At 38.6% G+C, this 17,427-nt stretch overlaps 2 protein-coding genes across 12 annotated transcripts in view; one reads left to right on the plus strand and one right to left on the minus strand.

Moving 5' to 3' along the window:
- The window catches only part of slc12a5a (solute carrier family 12 member 5a), a 201,448-nt gene extending 194,499 nt beyond the window's left edge, over positions 1-6,949 (plus strand). For all 4 annotated transcript variants that reach the window (XM_082533199.1, XM_082533200.1, XM_082533201.1 and 1 more), the window contains exon 26: positions 842-6,949. In XM_082533199.1, coding sequence (XP_082389325.1) covers positions 842-933 — 92 coding nt within the window. In that variant the 3' untranslated portion in view covers positions 934-6,949. The remainder of the gene's footprint in view (positions 1-841) is intronic.
- On the minus strand, positions 6,942-16,953 carry ncoa5 (nuclear receptor coactivator 5). 8 transcript variants are annotated; one of them, XM_082533208.1, is made up of 12 exons: positions 16,819-16,951; positions 14,380-14,438; positions 12,842-13,097; positions 12,506-12,613; positions 11,725-11,788; positions 9,573-9,791; positions 9,378-9,499; positions 8,968-9,097; positions 8,603-8,802; positions 8,294-8,498; positions 8,024-8,115; positions 6,942-7,878 (listed from the first exon to the last, which is right to left on the minus strand). In XM_082533208.1, the coding sequence occupies exons 3-12, from the start codon at positions 13,008-13,010 to the stop codon at positions 7,313-7,315; spliced, it is 1,875 nt and encodes a 624-aa protein (XP_082389334.1). In that variant the 5' UTR covers positions 13,011-13,097; positions 14,380-14,438; positions 16,819-16,951; the 3' UTR covers positions 6,942-7,312. The 8 variants fall into 8 exon arrangements, with proteins under 8 accessions (XP_082389334.1, XP_082389333.1, XP_082389332.1 ...); XM_082533207.1 differs by having other exon boundaries at positions 8,603-8,805; XM_082533206.1 differs by having other exon boundaries at positions 8,603-9,097; positions 9,378-9,496; positions 16,819-16,953.
- Positions 16,954-17,427: the final 474 nt, after the last annotated feature.

Consider the following 17,427-nt stretch of genomic DNA (forward strand, 5'->3'; position numbering starts at 1 on the left):
TTTACAACAATTTAAGCCATGAAGTCCAAGGAAACTGCTTGTAGACCTTTGTCATAAAAGTCAGGAAATGGGTATAAAAGCTTTGGGTATTTTCAGTAGCACTGTAAATTCAAAAATAGGAAAATGGAAGAAGCCAGAAATCACTCCACCTAGATCTGATCATTCAGCCAAGCTTATTACCAGACACCAGGAGATAACAAAAAGCCCAGCAGTCACTCTAACAGAGCTTCAGAAGTCCTTTCTACAGATGGAAGAACCTGCCAGAAAGACCACAATGTCATGAGCACTTCATCATTTGGACCTTTTGGGTTCGAGCAGCTAGACAGAAGCGAGTCTGACAACTTACTTGAAGTTTGTCAAACTGCATTTAAAGCCCTCTGACAGCATTAGGAAAAAGCTCCTCTGACAAGTCAAAAAGCGAACTCTTTGAATAGCACCAAAATCTTTTTAGAAGCAAGACGACAGTCATCTTTTGGACAGTTTTTTTCAAAGCCCATCTCAATGAATATATGGAGCAAACTATGATATAACACGAGTACGGTGCTTTAGTGGCTGCAGAACAAATCTGTGACTTCTCTTTACAAAACAGACAGACAGCTGCTTACAGATGCTTTCCATCCAGTCCGTCAGAACCCAAACAAATGCCAGGAAGAAAGTGATAAACGTTCCAAGTGTAGATGCCCGAGGCCTGTAAAACTGTACCTCCGAAAAACCTGGTTTCAGGTTTTCGAGGTTTCATTTTCTCATTATAGGTCATTAAGTGTAAAGTGAGCATTACAGAGCAAAAGGGGAACATTGTGAAGTGAGTGTATGAGCTGTTTCCTTAATCATTCTCTCCCAGATATGGAGTTTCTTGAGGTCCTCACTGAGGGCCTGAACCGAGTCCTCCTAGTCCGTGGAGGTGGTCGCGAGGTCATCACTATCTACTCCTGAAAGAGCAAACCCCCTCCCCTCATTATCACCCCTCTCTCAGCCCTGCTCCTGTGTCACTCGTACCCAAACCCTCTCATCAATGCTGCACCATTATTATATCATTCTTACAGTTTATTTCTATGACATAGTCCTCTCACACTCAACCAAATAACCCAGCTCAGCTTCAGCACCTCTCCGCCAGCTCCAACCCCAGCAAACCAACAAGCAGTATTAAACACTAAGCTACTCTCACTCCAGGCAAAAAACCTGCTATAAATAGTATAGGCTCTAGACTGAATTAGATGCTATCAACATTTGTTCTTGGAGACGTTTTTTGCTTTGCAAGATTGAAGTCTGCTACAGAAACTCGCACTGAGTCGCAGTGACTCGGTCAGGAGGAGGTGGTGATGGGGTCTGCATGGGTTGTTAGCTGAGGTGTGAGCACACATGCATGTATGTGTCTCTTTGTTTTAATCTAGGTAGATTTTATTTATTTTTTTCCCCTGTTCGAACACAAATGTGGCATAGACACGGCTTCTCCACGGAGAGATCGAGAGCCAGCTGAAATGAGATCAATGTAGGATTGTCTATTCGGTTCCCTCGTGGTGATCGGACACTTCCCACAGCGTTCCAGCCTGCTGTCTACGATGTGAATAACCGTTTAAGGCAAAAGACACTTCTACCCACAGTCAGTGTCACCTGCTAGAGGACGTATGTATGAGTAATTCACAATGGCATTTGAAAAAAGTGAAATGGCATGTGGATCAGACTTGCAGTATTATCTTTAAATTGATGCTCCACTCGTTCTGTTGATTCCATCACCTACACTCCTTTCAGCTCATTTCTTAGTGGCTGTTCATCCCTGTGGCCACTGTTAGTGCCAAAAAATACAAGGCTAGCTTAGTTTGTCGAGATTGACCCACAATTAAACTGTGAATAGCAGAAGCCTGGTGTGACAGCAGAGTGGGGAGAGATGACAAAGCCCCCTCTGAGGAGATTATCAGCGCCAGCACCCCTCGACCTCTCGTGTGGATCACTGTAAATAATGTACAAGCTCTGACACGTTGTTCAGTATGAGTGTAGTATTTTTGTGACATACTAAAAAGATTCTAATGGAAAGGAAAAACAGAGACAGCTTAAAACAGCTGCTTTAAAAAAAAGGTTATTTATTTATTTATTGGATTTATTTATTGGATGGCATAGGCTCCTTTCACTATGATAAGCGTCATTGTAACCTCGACAAAGCACTGCACCTGCACTGTCCACCACTGTGCGACGAGTGAAATTTTGATGATTTCATCAAGTTCATTAAGAAAAAAAAATACTAAATGTTATTTTTTCATGTAGAGAGCAAATATGTATTTACGTTTATAGACTGAATTTACACATATTGATGAAATAGCTGTATATCATCTTGGCATTCATAGCTCTGCCACTGTTTTGCCAAACTTCAATACATTAAATGTGCCATATCGAAGTTTTTTCAGAGAAGTGGGAAACAAAATTCTGACAATTGAAGTTAGAGAGAACAAAGTGTCATTAAAAAAAAAAAAGGTAAAAGGAGGCGTCTACAGGAAACTAGCATGGTGATGACACTGTAGTTGGAACTTCACCCTATAGATAATTAAAGAATACATGTTCAGCCCTCCATAAAACGTCCAGCTGTTGTCGATATCTGCTCTTGCCCAGTTGAGTTTTTGAACATCTATTGGTTATTTGTTTATAGGGTCTAGCCTAAATAAATAGAGAGGACAATGGCTTCTGTAGCTACTCACTTTGTCCACAAGAATGAACTCTATGCAGTAGACTACTCTCCAGTGAGATTTTCTATCCTATTTGATTGGTTGTGAACAAATCATATTTACGTTTGAAGAAGAGTGCATTTTTGAAGGAATGTGCAATGGTTGAAATCTGGACTCACGTGATCACGTTATTTATTTTTTTACACATATATTTTGTATATGTAGATTTCGTAAGTCTTATAAAATCCAAAATCATCTCACTCTGACCAAGGACAGCTGTCACTTTACTTTGATTGCTCCTGTTTCTTTTCTTAAAGAAACTGTTTTTGGTCATTTGCACTTCTAGTAGAAATATACAGTAAATATAAATAAACATATATATATATAAAAATATATATATACAGTATATACGATATAGGGAAGCAAAACAAATTAGTTTCTAGAACTATTTACAAACAGTATTAAATGTTTTTAGTGTTGCTTGAATGTCGGACCATATGTTGTGAATGCTGCTAGTATCTATAGATTTATTTGTACTGTAAATAGAGATGAGATAAATCAACATTAAAGATATAGTAAAAAGGGTATAGACATACATATCAGCGGTGGTAGCGGTGGTTATCTAACAAGACACGGCTGTACCTGTACACATTTGGCCCGTGATCTCTCGACAGGGTTAGCTTTCTGTTTTATTAGAAAACTATACTGAATATCTTGATGCAATATTATAACTGAGGGCAAAACCGTCACCCTTTATTGTCTTTTCTAAAACGTGCTCTCGAAATTACTATTTTTAATCCCCTGAGTAAAGCGAACCAGTTTTTGGGGAACACGTTTTCTGTTTAGCGCTTTTAAAGAAACCGAGTGGAATTGCCAAAACATTAAAACATGAATATTTGTTTTGAGACTTTTAAACACACCTACCTGTGACACCTGAAGACAAGTAGCCCACTCCTAGTTTCAAAGATTTCTCTGTGCCAAGTGATGAAGAATTTATTTATTATGCTTGTCACAAAAAAGGGGGGAGGGGGTTGTTTGACACTCACCTGTTTTTGAAGAACATGGTTATTTTGGGATTGTCTCTACAACATTGCCTGCATCAACTGAGCCTTTTAAATTTATTCAAAAGAAAAGATATCTGATGTTTATTGGAGAAGTTTATTGGAAATAAATTTAGTTATGGAATTATAAATGTTTTATAATTGCTGTTTGCATGGTACCATGTGGCAATATTTGTTTTAGTGATTTTATATCGTGATGACTTACATGTTTTAAGGTGCAGAGTCGGAGTGGTGGAGAAAGGTGTCAAACATTCTCAATGAGTTTCCGATTTTGAGAACTCAGGAGTGTTGCCGCACAGTCGGCAGCATGGTTTAACATTGAAAATAAGTTTTTTTTTTTTGCAAAAAACTCAAACAAAAAACAAAAATAAAATAGGAAAAAGTATGAGTTCACTATATTGTTAATCGTTATATTTCAATCTCGCTCAAGTAGTCTTATGTAATGTGATAGAAGATTTTGAGTTTGCAAATAGACGAGCCTTGGGAATAGTCATTTCACATTTTTGTAAATATGAATATCACAAATCAAGGACACTGTAATCTGCTAGTGTTGTCTTTTGTTGTACACTGTTCTATCACTGTGGGCAAAGTCTTAGAGTTTTGTAAGATTATGTGCAATATTGTTCTCATATTGGTATTTTTTTCCCATTTTGTCATAATTTCAGTTTATATAAATAACTGGAGATGTCAGCAGTCTCTTAAATTTTTAGAGTGTTTGTCACCAGGTCTTTTGGACCAGAAAAACCTAAAGTGTTTAACCAAAATGTGGCAGAGGCAGCACAGCACTTTACACTGAGGGGCACTCTGTGATAGAGGGGTCGGATGGCAAAAGAGCCAGCCCGCTCTGCACAGACTCTGTCCCACAGTGATCCCTGGTGGCACAAGAGTGTATTTACAGCCAGCTCTGGTGGTCTGACAGCTCAGACTAAAAAGAATAAATAAATATCATGAAATCCCATCATCTTGCTGCAGTTCCCAGCTGCAACAGTTCAGATTATTAATTTTGTTACATCTTATCATTTGACCGTTTTCTTGGACATTTTTAGCATGCATCACTTTTTTCTTTCCTTTTTTTCCTTGCCAAACTTCTTTAAAAGAATAATAGTAACTGTTAAATTTCTAGTGCTTGTCACTCAATCTGTGAGGTGAGCCTTCCCAGAATTCCCCCTCAACCCCACTGCTCAGCCCTTCTGCCCCAGCTCCCTGGTCTCCCCCATCCCAACCACGAAAATCCACCCCAGCTCTGTATTTTAAATGTGACTGCAGTATAATTCTGAGAAATGATCAAAGAATATAAAACTCGCGCTTCCAAACCTGGTACAGGCTCTGCTTGGACAAGGTGCGATAGTCGATTTAAAAACCAGCACGTCCCTCTCCGCCCTGAACTGATCCGTGATTTAGATCAGATCTTTCACCTGCACAACTGTAGCATGAGGCAAACTTGCCAGTGATCATTACCCAGTCTCCATCCTAAAATGGATATTAAGGGCTCTGAAACACATCTGTTACTGGGTTGAGGAGGCTGTCGTGTTAAGACACCAACAGAGAAGTACAAAACTAATCCCAGATTATTGCAGACGGGGGGCACACAGTCTGTAGCTGAAATAAGATCCTACCCCCTCAATATTATCTTCACAGAAGCATCAGATGTGCCTGATATGGAAGGTAATGCAACAGCTGCACTTACATTTCACACAGTCGATCTCTCTGGGAGTCAGATGAGAAAAACTCAAGCGGCTATTCATGCAGTGCAAGCAGAGCCCCACTCCGGTTATGTTGTGTAACTCAGTGCATGCATGCAACTACCCCGAACAAGGTGTTTTGAAAATATATTGGGTGTTTGTGGTATAAAAGTATTTTGTTTATATCAGACACTTTTGTTTGTAGTAGTAGAATATTTTTCCTTAGCACTGGCCCATTGTATCCCAGGATGAATATTATTCTAGTATGAGATTCTATTTTTTATGGTAGATCTGTTGACATGGTCCTCTCATTGTGTCTAATAGCTGGAGATGAAGTGATTACCAAAGTATATTTCAGTTAACTACATAAATGAGTGTGAAAATGTGTGCTCCAGTGAATTAGATGAAGACATGTGCAAATTGTTTACCTTCTTATCAAAATTTGTAGCAAATGTCACTCCCCTGAGAATACTGTTTCAACAAGGTAAAACAAAGAACACTGGACGTGCCAAGGTATTATAGGAGACACCTGCTAATTTTTATTTTTAAATGTTTGAAAAAGCAGTAAGTCTGCTGCCTGTCCAAAACTGGTGATGTACCTCTTTTCAGTCACCAGTTTTGGTTTTATTCAGTGTATTGTTAGAAGTATTTCCAACTACCAAAACGGATTTGCTATTTAGGCTTTCAAATGACCTTAAGAGGACAAGTTGTGCATTTTGGGAAGGGCACAGGTATTGGTTTATTGCATTTTGTGCAATAAACCAATTACGGCTTTATCAAAAGGTATATCCATCTACCAGCATCTCTGAAGCTCAAAACTAACACGCATCTAGTTTCCGTGATTGCTACTTCAAACAAGGCTTAAAAACATCATTTGTGAAAGGACTGTGTCTGGGCGTTAGTAAGTTGCTGGTCTTGACTAAGAAAGAGCAGAGTATGTAATCTGTCATTACAAACTTTGTTTTTCTGTACAGTTTAAATAAGGGGTATACACAAGTACTCAGCTTTAACAAATGCCCAGTTTCATTTGAACGATTCAGGTATTGGAGATTTGAGTTTTTCTGCTACGGACTCTCTTAACAAAGACACAGCTGTATCTAATTCAACAATATTGAAACATTGTTTCATTCTGAACCGTTCTCTACTTCCTTGATACCGTACCTGGTCTTATGGTAAAGCCGTAGTGTGTTCCTTTCAGTTCTGTGGGAGTGTGTTTGTGTGTACATGTGCACTTGTACCTGCTGGGGGCGGGGGGTGGTCATGGGCGAGGGTGGGAGGGGGCTACGTGTAAATAAAATACAGTTAGTGTGGAGGTGTTTATTTTTTTGTGTCAGTGCAAGTTAAATATTCTAAAACAAAAAAAAATAAATAAAAAAAAAGACCTGTATTATTCTCTATTGTGGTTCATGGTACATTTAAAAGAAAAAATAAAGAGGAAAAAGTAGTTTTATCTTACATTTCATATGCTTATCTCTATGGCTTCTGGCGATACCCGTTCCATTTTATAGATTTGTCAGCACAAAATGCAATAAACCAATACCATTTTATTACAGGAATTGTGTCCGAGTTTTTAATTATGTCTTGTTTTGTTCATGAAAAAACAAAACAATGTTACAAATTAAAAGACTGTAAAACTATAAGACAATAGTTGGAAAAGAACTGAGAATTCCATCTGTAAGCAAAATGTACTTCATAACGAGACTGAATAATTATTTTCTGGCAAACAGCTGCAAAAAAAAAAAAAAAAAAAGTCTTCACATTTTATGAACAATGGAGGAAAAGAGATTAAAAGGTTTTACAAAAACATCCCTACAGTCTACTGATACTAAGCAAGAAAACTCACTGCACAGGAAAGTTTATGGCATCGGAGGGGAAAAAAAATAAAATTAAAATAAATTCAGGGTTCTACAGCTTTTCAGTAGTGTCGGGGGTACATAGACACAGGTGGGGCCTGACCCATGCTGGGTGCTGGTCTTGGGGCTTGCTGCTGAGAGGCCCCACTACTCACCAGATGGTTGAGAGAGGGTCCACTCTGAATGAGTGTGTCCAGAGCTTTCTGGACACTCGGGTTGTCAAAATTGATGCCTGAAGCAGAGGTGGGGGGTCTCTGAATACTGGTGGCAACTGGCATTCGGCCTGGAGGGTTTGCGTACCCCTGAGATGCAGGTGCAGGAGGACCTGGCATTGGTGGGCGGGATGGGTTTTGGGAAGGAGACTGGCCAAGAGATCCATATGAGTGTGACTGTGAGGGTGCAGAGGGGAGGCCAGTAGTGCCTGTTAACTGCCCACTGCCACTGTTGAACAGACTGAGGATTTTAGCCTGCAGCTCCTGCTGGTGACTGGGATTAGCCGAGGTGCTTGAACCCGCTGACAGACTGAGATGACCCGACTGTGGGGGTGTGTGAGTAGATGGAGGGAGTGCTGCAGCTGAAGAGGGAACTTCATGATGTACTGCTGGAGGAGGCCCAACATGGACTGGAGCTGTATGGAGACATATCAGTTATTTGCTTCTCTATAGAAATCATTGTATTCAACAGAAACGTCAATAACCATTTCCAGTCCACCAGTTCCTCTCATTTTTATGTGCATGTAAATGAAAAAAATTAAACCAAGGAGGTGGCATTACCTGCAAGGGGATCTGCTGTGCTTCGTACCAGCCGAGCTCTTTTGTCCTTCAGGTATGCAATCAGACTGTCCAACTCGTCTGGAGTCACAAATCTACCCAACAAAACAAGATTATTCTTTCAATACAGAGAAACTAAATATCATGTAGATTACTACAACACACCATCACTAACTGATGAAATGTTGCATTCCCCAAAGCCATGTTATTTCATTGTAAAGTCTCCATGTTTCAGGATACTTGTATAAAAGCATAAAGATTTAAACCAGCTACCTATTTTCAGCCAATAGTGTGATGTTCGTAAGTAAGGAGACGGGGTGGCTCTCTCGGTCAGGCTCTCTGAGTAACACATCATCTGCCATCTTCGCAGCCTTTCTGGCTATCTCCTCACGTTCTTTTTCACGGTTTTCGATTTTGTAGGTGTCATAGTTGTGGGCAACCAGCATCATGGCGTCCTGCATGGGCATGTTTCGATGCTCTGTAAGAATAAATGCAAGAAATGAAACCAAACAAAATAAGATTCTGACACTTCTGAATTACCTGAAACGTTCCAAAAAACACGTTAATGTCATCCTGAATTACCTTGAGGTGTGCCAAACAGGATATTGACAGTGCAGGAGCGATGCACCTGATGTTGTTGGGTTATGATGATGGCAAAAGGAGTACGAGCTCGGCCTACATCCTCCAGTGCTTGAGTTAGAGACACTTCTGTGTTGAGGAAGATCAAATCCACCACCATTCCCAAGTCACGGACCTTCCGCCCAACCGTCTCAGCATACTCCCTACAGTTGGTTTTAAAGCACAAGTACAGAAACACACACACACACACACACACACACACACACGAGCAGTATGAAATGAAAACATTCCATGTACTTTGAATATTTAGAGATGTTTCTGGTCCAGTATCAGTTTTTCTTCCTATAAACAACAGACTGTGGACATACTTTTGGGCTTTGTTGACAACAATTACAGAGCAGTCGACAGGACGGTCAGCGTCATGACGCCGCTGGAGTTCTTCATAGTACTGCCGATACAGTTCATTACGCCGGCGTTCTTCTGGTCGTAGACGCTCCTCTACAGGTAATGAGAGGTGGGAGTGATTTCAAAATAATGTCCGTTTAAATTTGTATCCATTTGAATTTAATTATGCAGAAATCCTGGTACTTTATATTCTTAGTGCTTTCAATTGTAAACCCAATATTACCAAAAAAAAAAAAAAAAAAAAAGTCAAGATATTAGAGGAAAATCATGAGAATTAAACCCAAACATGAGAAAAAAAAAAAAATCTATTAAAATTCAGAGTATTCAAACCAACCAGTCCTAAACTATACCCTGTACACTGAAGACAACATACCTTCTGGCTCACGACGTCCATTCCAGGGATCTCCATAAGGATCCCTGTAGGTCTCGTCCTTCCTCCTGAAATAATCTTCTGCACCACTGCCACTACGGTAGTATCTGTCATACTCGCTTCTGCTGTATGGGAAAAATTTCAGGTTCAAACAAAAAGCTTAACCATTAAAGACTCAGTGGATGGTTTGTCAGTCACCTGTAAGCAGAATCCCGTGGGTCACCTCTGATGTCCTTGTCTCTGCTCTCTGAGCTACGGTACCGGTAATCAGGGTCACGAGAGTGGCCACCTGGTCGAGGCTCCCGGGAGTCCCTCCCATCACGGCTGTCCCGAGGCTCACGTCCGTCACGCCCATAAACAGGTGAGCGAGACCGAGGTCGGGGCTCTTTGCTGTCCCCGTAGGTGCTGTAAGGGGCCCTGAGAAAAATGTTATCCATTAGTGCAGGTTAAGAGTTGAAGCTGCCTTTGAAATATTAGAAAACAGGAATGCCTGTCCTTAGCGGATGAGGACAGGTCAATGGGCTGGTAGTGTAAAACTTGTAACGGCGCAAATAAACAAAGTTTTTTTTTTCCCCCCCCCCTTTGTTTTCCTTCTTCTTCAGACCACTTGCGTGAATTCAAACCGGTAGGTGATTCCGATAATTCTTAGCAGCAAGTTTTCAAAAATGTTCTGTGATCTACAAACACACAACTACCAACCGAACATTTAATGTTTGACCACAAATCCAGCTCTGAATAAAACAAACTTTTTGAAGGTGGTTTTATTTTGCACATACAGCGCAATAGGCTCACAGGCTGTTCATTCTTCCAGAAGTTGAACTTCCATACTATAAATGAGGTTGCAAGAATGCCAGAGACCAAGTAAAGACGTTTCAAGTAAAATCATATAATATTCTGAAATAGCATGACATACCAGTTTTGAGTCAGATTAAAGTATTTTCCTAACCGCTTGTGATTTGACAGTTTCTCTCGTTAAAAAAAAAAATAATAAATTTATACATCAAATAAATAGTATGGTTAACCAAACATTTGCTTATTACCATGTAAAACGTAACTTTCATTAAAGGCTCAACTCCGAAGCGGTTCACAAACAAAATAAGACAAAACTACCAAAACACGAAGCGCGTTTAGCGATTATTTGTATCGCCACACAATGATACACTGCCTACTTTTCTATTCCCTAACATTTAAATTTTCCCTGGTCCACAAAAAATAAAATAAAAAAACGCAGTGTTACACTTGCTCTATTTACACTGAAGTAATATAAAATTCCAGCAGCTAAGTGTTGTACAGAATTTATTTATAAAAAAAAAAAAAAAAAAACAAAAAAAAACACCTGCATATTCTGTCCAAGGTACAGTGAAACACTTTACTTACAATATGACGAGATAGAAAGATGAGAAGAGTTTCCCTTAAGTGGATCAGATGAAATGCAAGACTTACAGCAAGTCAACATGGAGGAAGTCTAAAAGATAAACTTTCACACTGACCTTTAGTTACTTATCTTAACAATTCACAATAGGCAACTAAATCTAAATATGCAGAAACCCAGTGGAGCTGGACCATAACCTGCTGCCTCTGAAATAAGTTTCTCTGATGTGTAGGATGCTCTGTAGCATGTACTCAGTCATAAACTGTATGGTGATCACTGAGCTGAGCTGGTTAAAGGAATACATAACAAAGCTTAAACTAAAAATACAAGACCATACTGGCAATTATGGGGTCTTTTTTGTATTATTATTATTATTATTATTTTTTTTTTTTTTTTAAATATAAATACAAAAGGTACTCTATGGAGTTTGGACCACTAACAACCTGCAGCTGTGGTTTTGAGGATAGGTCAACATGGTTTGTATTTTGTGCAGACATCAGCTGATGCAACGGTTTTATGTTATACACTGCTACTATTCAACTTTAGATCAGATACATACGCCTAATTAAAAATGTAAAATATTAATGATAAAAATATTGTTGTGAGGCATAGACCTTCCTACAGGATATGAAACATGAGAAAGTGACACACGATAGTCCTATCGTCACGCAAAGAACACCAGTGCTGAAAAAGAGCCACGACGTGAAGAATGTTTGAGACAAAGACACTTAAATTACATCCATATGTCTCTATTCTTTATTTCAACACATCAGTAAACTTTTAACTTTGGTTGAAATACTGAATCCGGCATAAACAAATCCGTCTAATGGTGCAGTAGCATCCATAAAGCGAACTTCTTCACTGGTGGAAATTACAGGTGAGGATATAGTTAAATACCTTTTTTTTTTTTAAAAAAAAAAAAAAAAACCAACAACTGTGGCGATGGTAGTTCTTCACACTCATTTCGCGTTACTTTACCTTCGTGGAGGGCTCTGCTGGGATTGAGGTTTAGCTTGCCGTCGCTCCACTGCCATATTTACATCTGAAAATAAATCAATCCAAACGTTGAACACAACAGTGACATGGAGATCTGCTAATGATGTTCACGCAAAAAATGGAAGTGGCTGCGTCACCGTCCAAATGAAACAGAGTGCCAGGATCCAAATTTTAAAATCCAAAAAGGACGGAAGTTCAAAATGCAGAAGATTCTGTCGCCCAATCTGTCAAATTGAGTTTGAGATGAACCCAAAATGATGGACGTCTTTTCTCCGGGTCAAAATTTGCAAGAAACTAGCAGAGCTTGAATGTATTAGATTTTCAAGTTCAAATTTGGGCTTCAGAAACTCCCCAAACCAAAAAGGTGACACATCTGAATCCGCGTTGAAATATCGTACACAACAGCATTGCCAGAATTTAAAAATGCATGTTTGCCTTTATTGTTGATTTGCAAGTTCAAAAAGGAAAAGAAGGAGGAGAGAGAGAAAGGGAAAAAAAAAAAAAAAAAAAAAAAAAGCACCGTGCGTTCGTGGTTGATCAGACTCTAAACGTAGGGGTAATTTAAAAGAAATAAATAAAAATAAATACATTTTATTCCTAAATTCAGACAAATAATTATGCCATTCAATTTTTTTTTTTTTTTTTTTTTTTTATTATTATTAGCACATAACCTGACCTTATTCTTTCATTAGCTTGTTTTTTTTGGAACACAAATAATAACTCCTTCAGCCATACAATCACATCACTTGCAGTTAAGGCTTACCTATTTTATAACCTTTATATATTCGACCTTTTTGGGCCGCCTTTGCAGCTTCGGCTTCCTCAACGCGTTCAAATTGTACAAATCCGAACCCACGAAACATGGATACGCCTGGAAGAGGAATATTTTAAGTGCACAACCTTAGGACAATTCTGAAGAGCCATTTTTGATCAAAATACCCATTTAATCCCTTTTAAATATATAAATTAGAACATTCTTGTATTTCATGCGAACTTGTCTGTAATTTTAACTAGTCAAAAATATTTCACGACTTTTAGGGACAACCTCCCTAATGCATACTGTCGTCATGTCATTAAAACTTGCATTGTGTTTACTGACCGACTACCTTCCCGTATGGGCTGAACAGGTCTTCCAAATCCTTCTTTTCCATGTCGGAGGTCGGCAAATTCCCAACAAAAATCCTCCTCTCCAAATCTCTAGGATCATTACTGCTGCAAGAGCGCGAATAGCGCCCTGGTGATAGGCTGCGACTCCTTCGGCGAGACATGATTAGATCCCAAGTTCACCGGTTTGTATCTTCGTGCGTCTCAAATGCTTGAACAGGTTTGGTTTGTTCACTTAAGAGATCAAATTCCTTGGAAGGATAAAAGGTCAGACAGAGCATCAAAAAGAGTTCAATCTTCAAATCGAAATTAAACTGGAAATGTACCGATAAATCATAAACCACTCCAAAATATTTACATATATTTATAATTTTCTAATTTAATTAACCTGTTGTGCAACAGGTTAATACACAAAAGGAAAAAAAGTTGCACTGCAAGTGATATTTTTTTTCCTTTTTAATAAATGTTGATTTATGGTAGCTTGTGCTGAAATGAAAATATTCTCATCTCCCCATAAAATGGATTTTGGATAAAATTTTGTTTGAAATAATCGTTTATTGGATATATGCGCTTAATGAAGAAGAAAACTAGAACGTGTAAAAACAAATACATTAAATCTGTTTAAATGGCACAAGTTATGCCAGAATTTGACTGAGACGTGCATAATGAATTAAGGTTTCTTCTTGTAAAATGTGCAATGCCCCTTTTCATCTTCACTGCGTGCAGACTTTATTATTAGTGCAAAATAGAGTTTTCCACAAAGAAATGGCAGCAGAAGAAAATGAGACCACACTAGAAAAGCAGGACTAATCAGTGATGAAAATTCCACAAATAATGTAGGAGAAAATAAGCCGCAATTCCCACGGTGGTGTAAAGAGAAAAACTTAAAATGACTGACTATACCACTGATTGTTTCCCCTCTTTAAATTTATTTTATTTTTTTAATTTAATAAGTAATGTTCAATAACACACTTCTTTTGATCCAAAATGCAAAGTTCTCGACACCGTACCCCAGCGAAATCCAAAACGGTCCTTGGTGGTTGTATAGCGAGAGAGAGAGAAATGACAGACACCGGTGTCTGAAGTTCAGGATTCAGAGTGAGATATACTCTAGTTATAGTTGACGAGTGAAATATTTTAGAAGAAGGTTCATGGTGCAAATTTAAAGTCACACCATCCGAGAAAAATAAGCCCCATTGGGTCTCACAACAGTCCTTTGTGAAATAAATGCAGTCCTCTTCTCTTGAAATAACGCCGTCTTGAAGAAAATCAGATTAGCTGAAATGAAATCACGTTCCTGCGGTCACTCTGAAAATGCCAAAACCTAAAACGGCGCAATTTTCTTAAAAGTCCTTAGGAGAAATGTGCATTTTATGTGCCTTAGATAACGCAATATAAAATTATTTAAGGACAATAGAACCGCAAGAGGTTTTTCGGTCTCAAGATACATACAGCAGAAAGACCAGAGAGTTTCATTGCATTTATGCTTGAAGGAATTTACATAAACCTTTCAGGAAGCAGCTCCTTACATACCTTAACTTGAACCTGGATGGCCTGGATTCAGCATCCACTGAATTTAGGAACTAGTGTGTCTGAAAAAAGAAAAAAAAAAAAAAAAAAAAAAAGATAAACACCACAATAAGCTTATGAAAGTAATCAACTGAAATGCTCTAAAATATAGTCTCAAACTGCCTTTCAGAAAATTATTGAATAAATTGATTCACAATAACAACTCTCCACACCAGCCTCAATTTCCCATGGCAGAAATTCAAGTTGCTGGAAACATTCCTCCTAGATTTTGGTTCACATTGACATGATAACATCACTGCGTTGCTGTAGATTTGTCAGCTGCAGATCCTCAATGCAAACCTCATCATTCACCACATTCCAAAGGTGCACTATTGGACTGAGATCTGGTAATTGTGGAGGCCAAGAGCACAGTGTCAACAACAACATTGTCATGTTCAAGAAACTAGTTTTGAGATGTTCTCAGGTAGGTCTGGGTGGCTAAACAATGTTCAGATGATATCAAAGAACGTGCCAAGAAAATATCCTGCCAAAAATGTCACACCAGCCTGAACCACTGATACATGTCAGGCCATTTTCATACTTTTATATGTTAGTTACAGCAAATTCAGAACACCAGACTAATCAAACCAGGCAATGTTTTACTAATCTATTTCTTGACCAATATTAGTGACCCTGTGTAAACTGTAGTCTCAGTTTCCCATTCTTAGCTGACGGGCATGGCACTTGGTGTGGTCTTCTGTTGCTGTAGCCCATCTGCACCAAGGTTTGAGATTTTATGTAGAGCAGGGCGATATGACCAAAAATATCTATCACGATATAAATTTTAAAATTTGCGATAACGATATAACTGACGATATAATTGACACTAGACAAAATACTTTACAACTTCACAACTTTAGTGCAAAAAAACCCATTAATGTATTTTCACTTAAACAAGCAGCTGTTTTTTTATGTGCATTGAAGTTATATAAAAAATTTACAGTGCAAATTCCTTGCTGACATTTTAACCAAAAGGTATTTCCAGTGGAAATTGGCCGACATATCCACAACTTAAAAAGAGGTTACACACACACAATATGGTAATATTATGTTGAAGCACAGTACATATCATACATATCACTCCGCGAGGCTCCTGCCTAATATAGCCGTAATGCTCCGGCAATCCATCAAGCGGTGCGGGTTCGTAGCTTAGCAAAGTCGTACTAAAACATTTGACAGATTTTCGAGCGCCGTGTACATAAAATCGTTTCGAGGTCAGTAAACACAACCAGAATTCATGCATAAGGCACACGGGATTATAAGGGGCACTGTCGATTTTCAGAAAAAAAAAATATCAAAGGATTGATTTTAAGTGTGCCGTATTTTCCAAACAACACGGTAATAACGACGGCCCGCTAGCATGCTCTACCAAAAATAGTGCTTTGTTGTGTATCTGAAGGACGAAAGCCAAACCAGTTCCACACCACTGAAGTTGGAGCATTTTTACAAACCAATTCTGGTTCATCCGTTTCATTTAACGATCCGTGTTCGCTCTTCTCATTCTGCGTCGCCGCCATGTGCGTATGTAAACCTAGGCACTGCGCATGCGCGTTTTACCCATATTCTATCGCGATATTTCATTTTCCTATCGTTGCCCAAAATTACACCGGTATTACCGTGAACGGTATGATATAGCCCAGCCCTAATAAGATGCGCTTTTGCTTACGTTGGTTGTAAAAAATAGTTACTTCACTTAATATTGCCTTCAATTCAAACCGGTTTGGCCACTGTCCTATGATTACCAACAAGTCATTGTAAGTATTAAAAATAAGCTGCTTCTAGGAACAAACACATAATTTTTAAGAAACCTCAAAAAAGTCAATTAGCTGTAAGTACTTCACGTGCCTTGATTTAACGGGAAAAAATAAGTAAACAAAATTTGAAGCATGTTTGTAAATGAGACATTATAATCTCAATTGGATCATCTGTATAAATGAAGGTTAAACAAAATAACTGAATGACCAGCAAAGCAAAGTAGCACATTCAAATGCCAGTCAAGTGTATCACCTCTCACCAAACGCCTTTTTAGCAATACAAATTCGACCGCGGCTCGTAATGTTACTTTCGATTGGGACTCTTCGCCAAAGCTTTCCGGTATCCGATTTACACGATACAACACTAGCTATGTAATCCAAAAATAGACTCGTTACACTGCTCATAAAACTAAGTCGGTTAACATTAAAAGCAATGCTCTCATACACCGCCATTCCGAGAGACGTTATTGGTTACGGAGTAGCTACATGGAGCTAGGTTAATGTCGGCGGTTAGCTTCTTAACGCTACCTTAACCAGGGACGTTAAAACCAAACAGATAGGTTCACAGTTACGCCTGCAAATGCTTTACGATCCACGGTTCGCTGCAAGCAATGCTATAGCAAGAACGACAGGGCGACAATGTACTTACCTTCAAAGTCTATTTCGTGTCAATTTTCAGCCACCCAGCGTCAAGATCAACCACTATCCGCTCACAATGCTGCCCTTCTTCTTCACTTAATTTACGGCAACTGGCCCCTGATATCTTCTTCTACCCCTTGTGTGGATGTAACTACCATTTCATTTAGCCTATATATCGCCACCTATTGACTAAAAATAAAATACGTGCAGTATGCCCTTCGAATCAATAAAACGAATCAGACCTTTAGAGCCATTAAAAACAATTACCAGAAAAATATACGTTTTTTTAAACGGAGTATTTTTTTTAACCCTCTAACAAATGATATAAAGGGAATTAAATAATAATTTGCATATATGCGTTGTAATTTGTATTGTATTGTATTTTCTAAACCGGTCTCTCTTTTTTTGCAATGTTTTGCTTAATTAATAAAAATAATTAGTTCACGCTATTTTGGCTTAGCGGCTTCAGATGACTGGAAGGTAGCAAGGTTGCCAGGTTGAGATGTTGTCCTCTCGGTTTGTACGTAAAAATAACGAAAGCATTATAATCCCTGAATTTCGGCATTTTATAATATGTAATGTACTTCATGTTAATTTCCAAAATGTATGAGGATATGCT

This window comes from Aulonocara stuartgranti (assembly GCF_965226115.1).
Source record: "Aulonocara stuartgranti genome assembly, chromosome: 5".
Lineage (NCBI taxonomy): Eukaryota > Metazoa > Chordata > Actinopteri > Cichliformes > Cichlidae > Aulonocara > Aulonocara stuartgranti.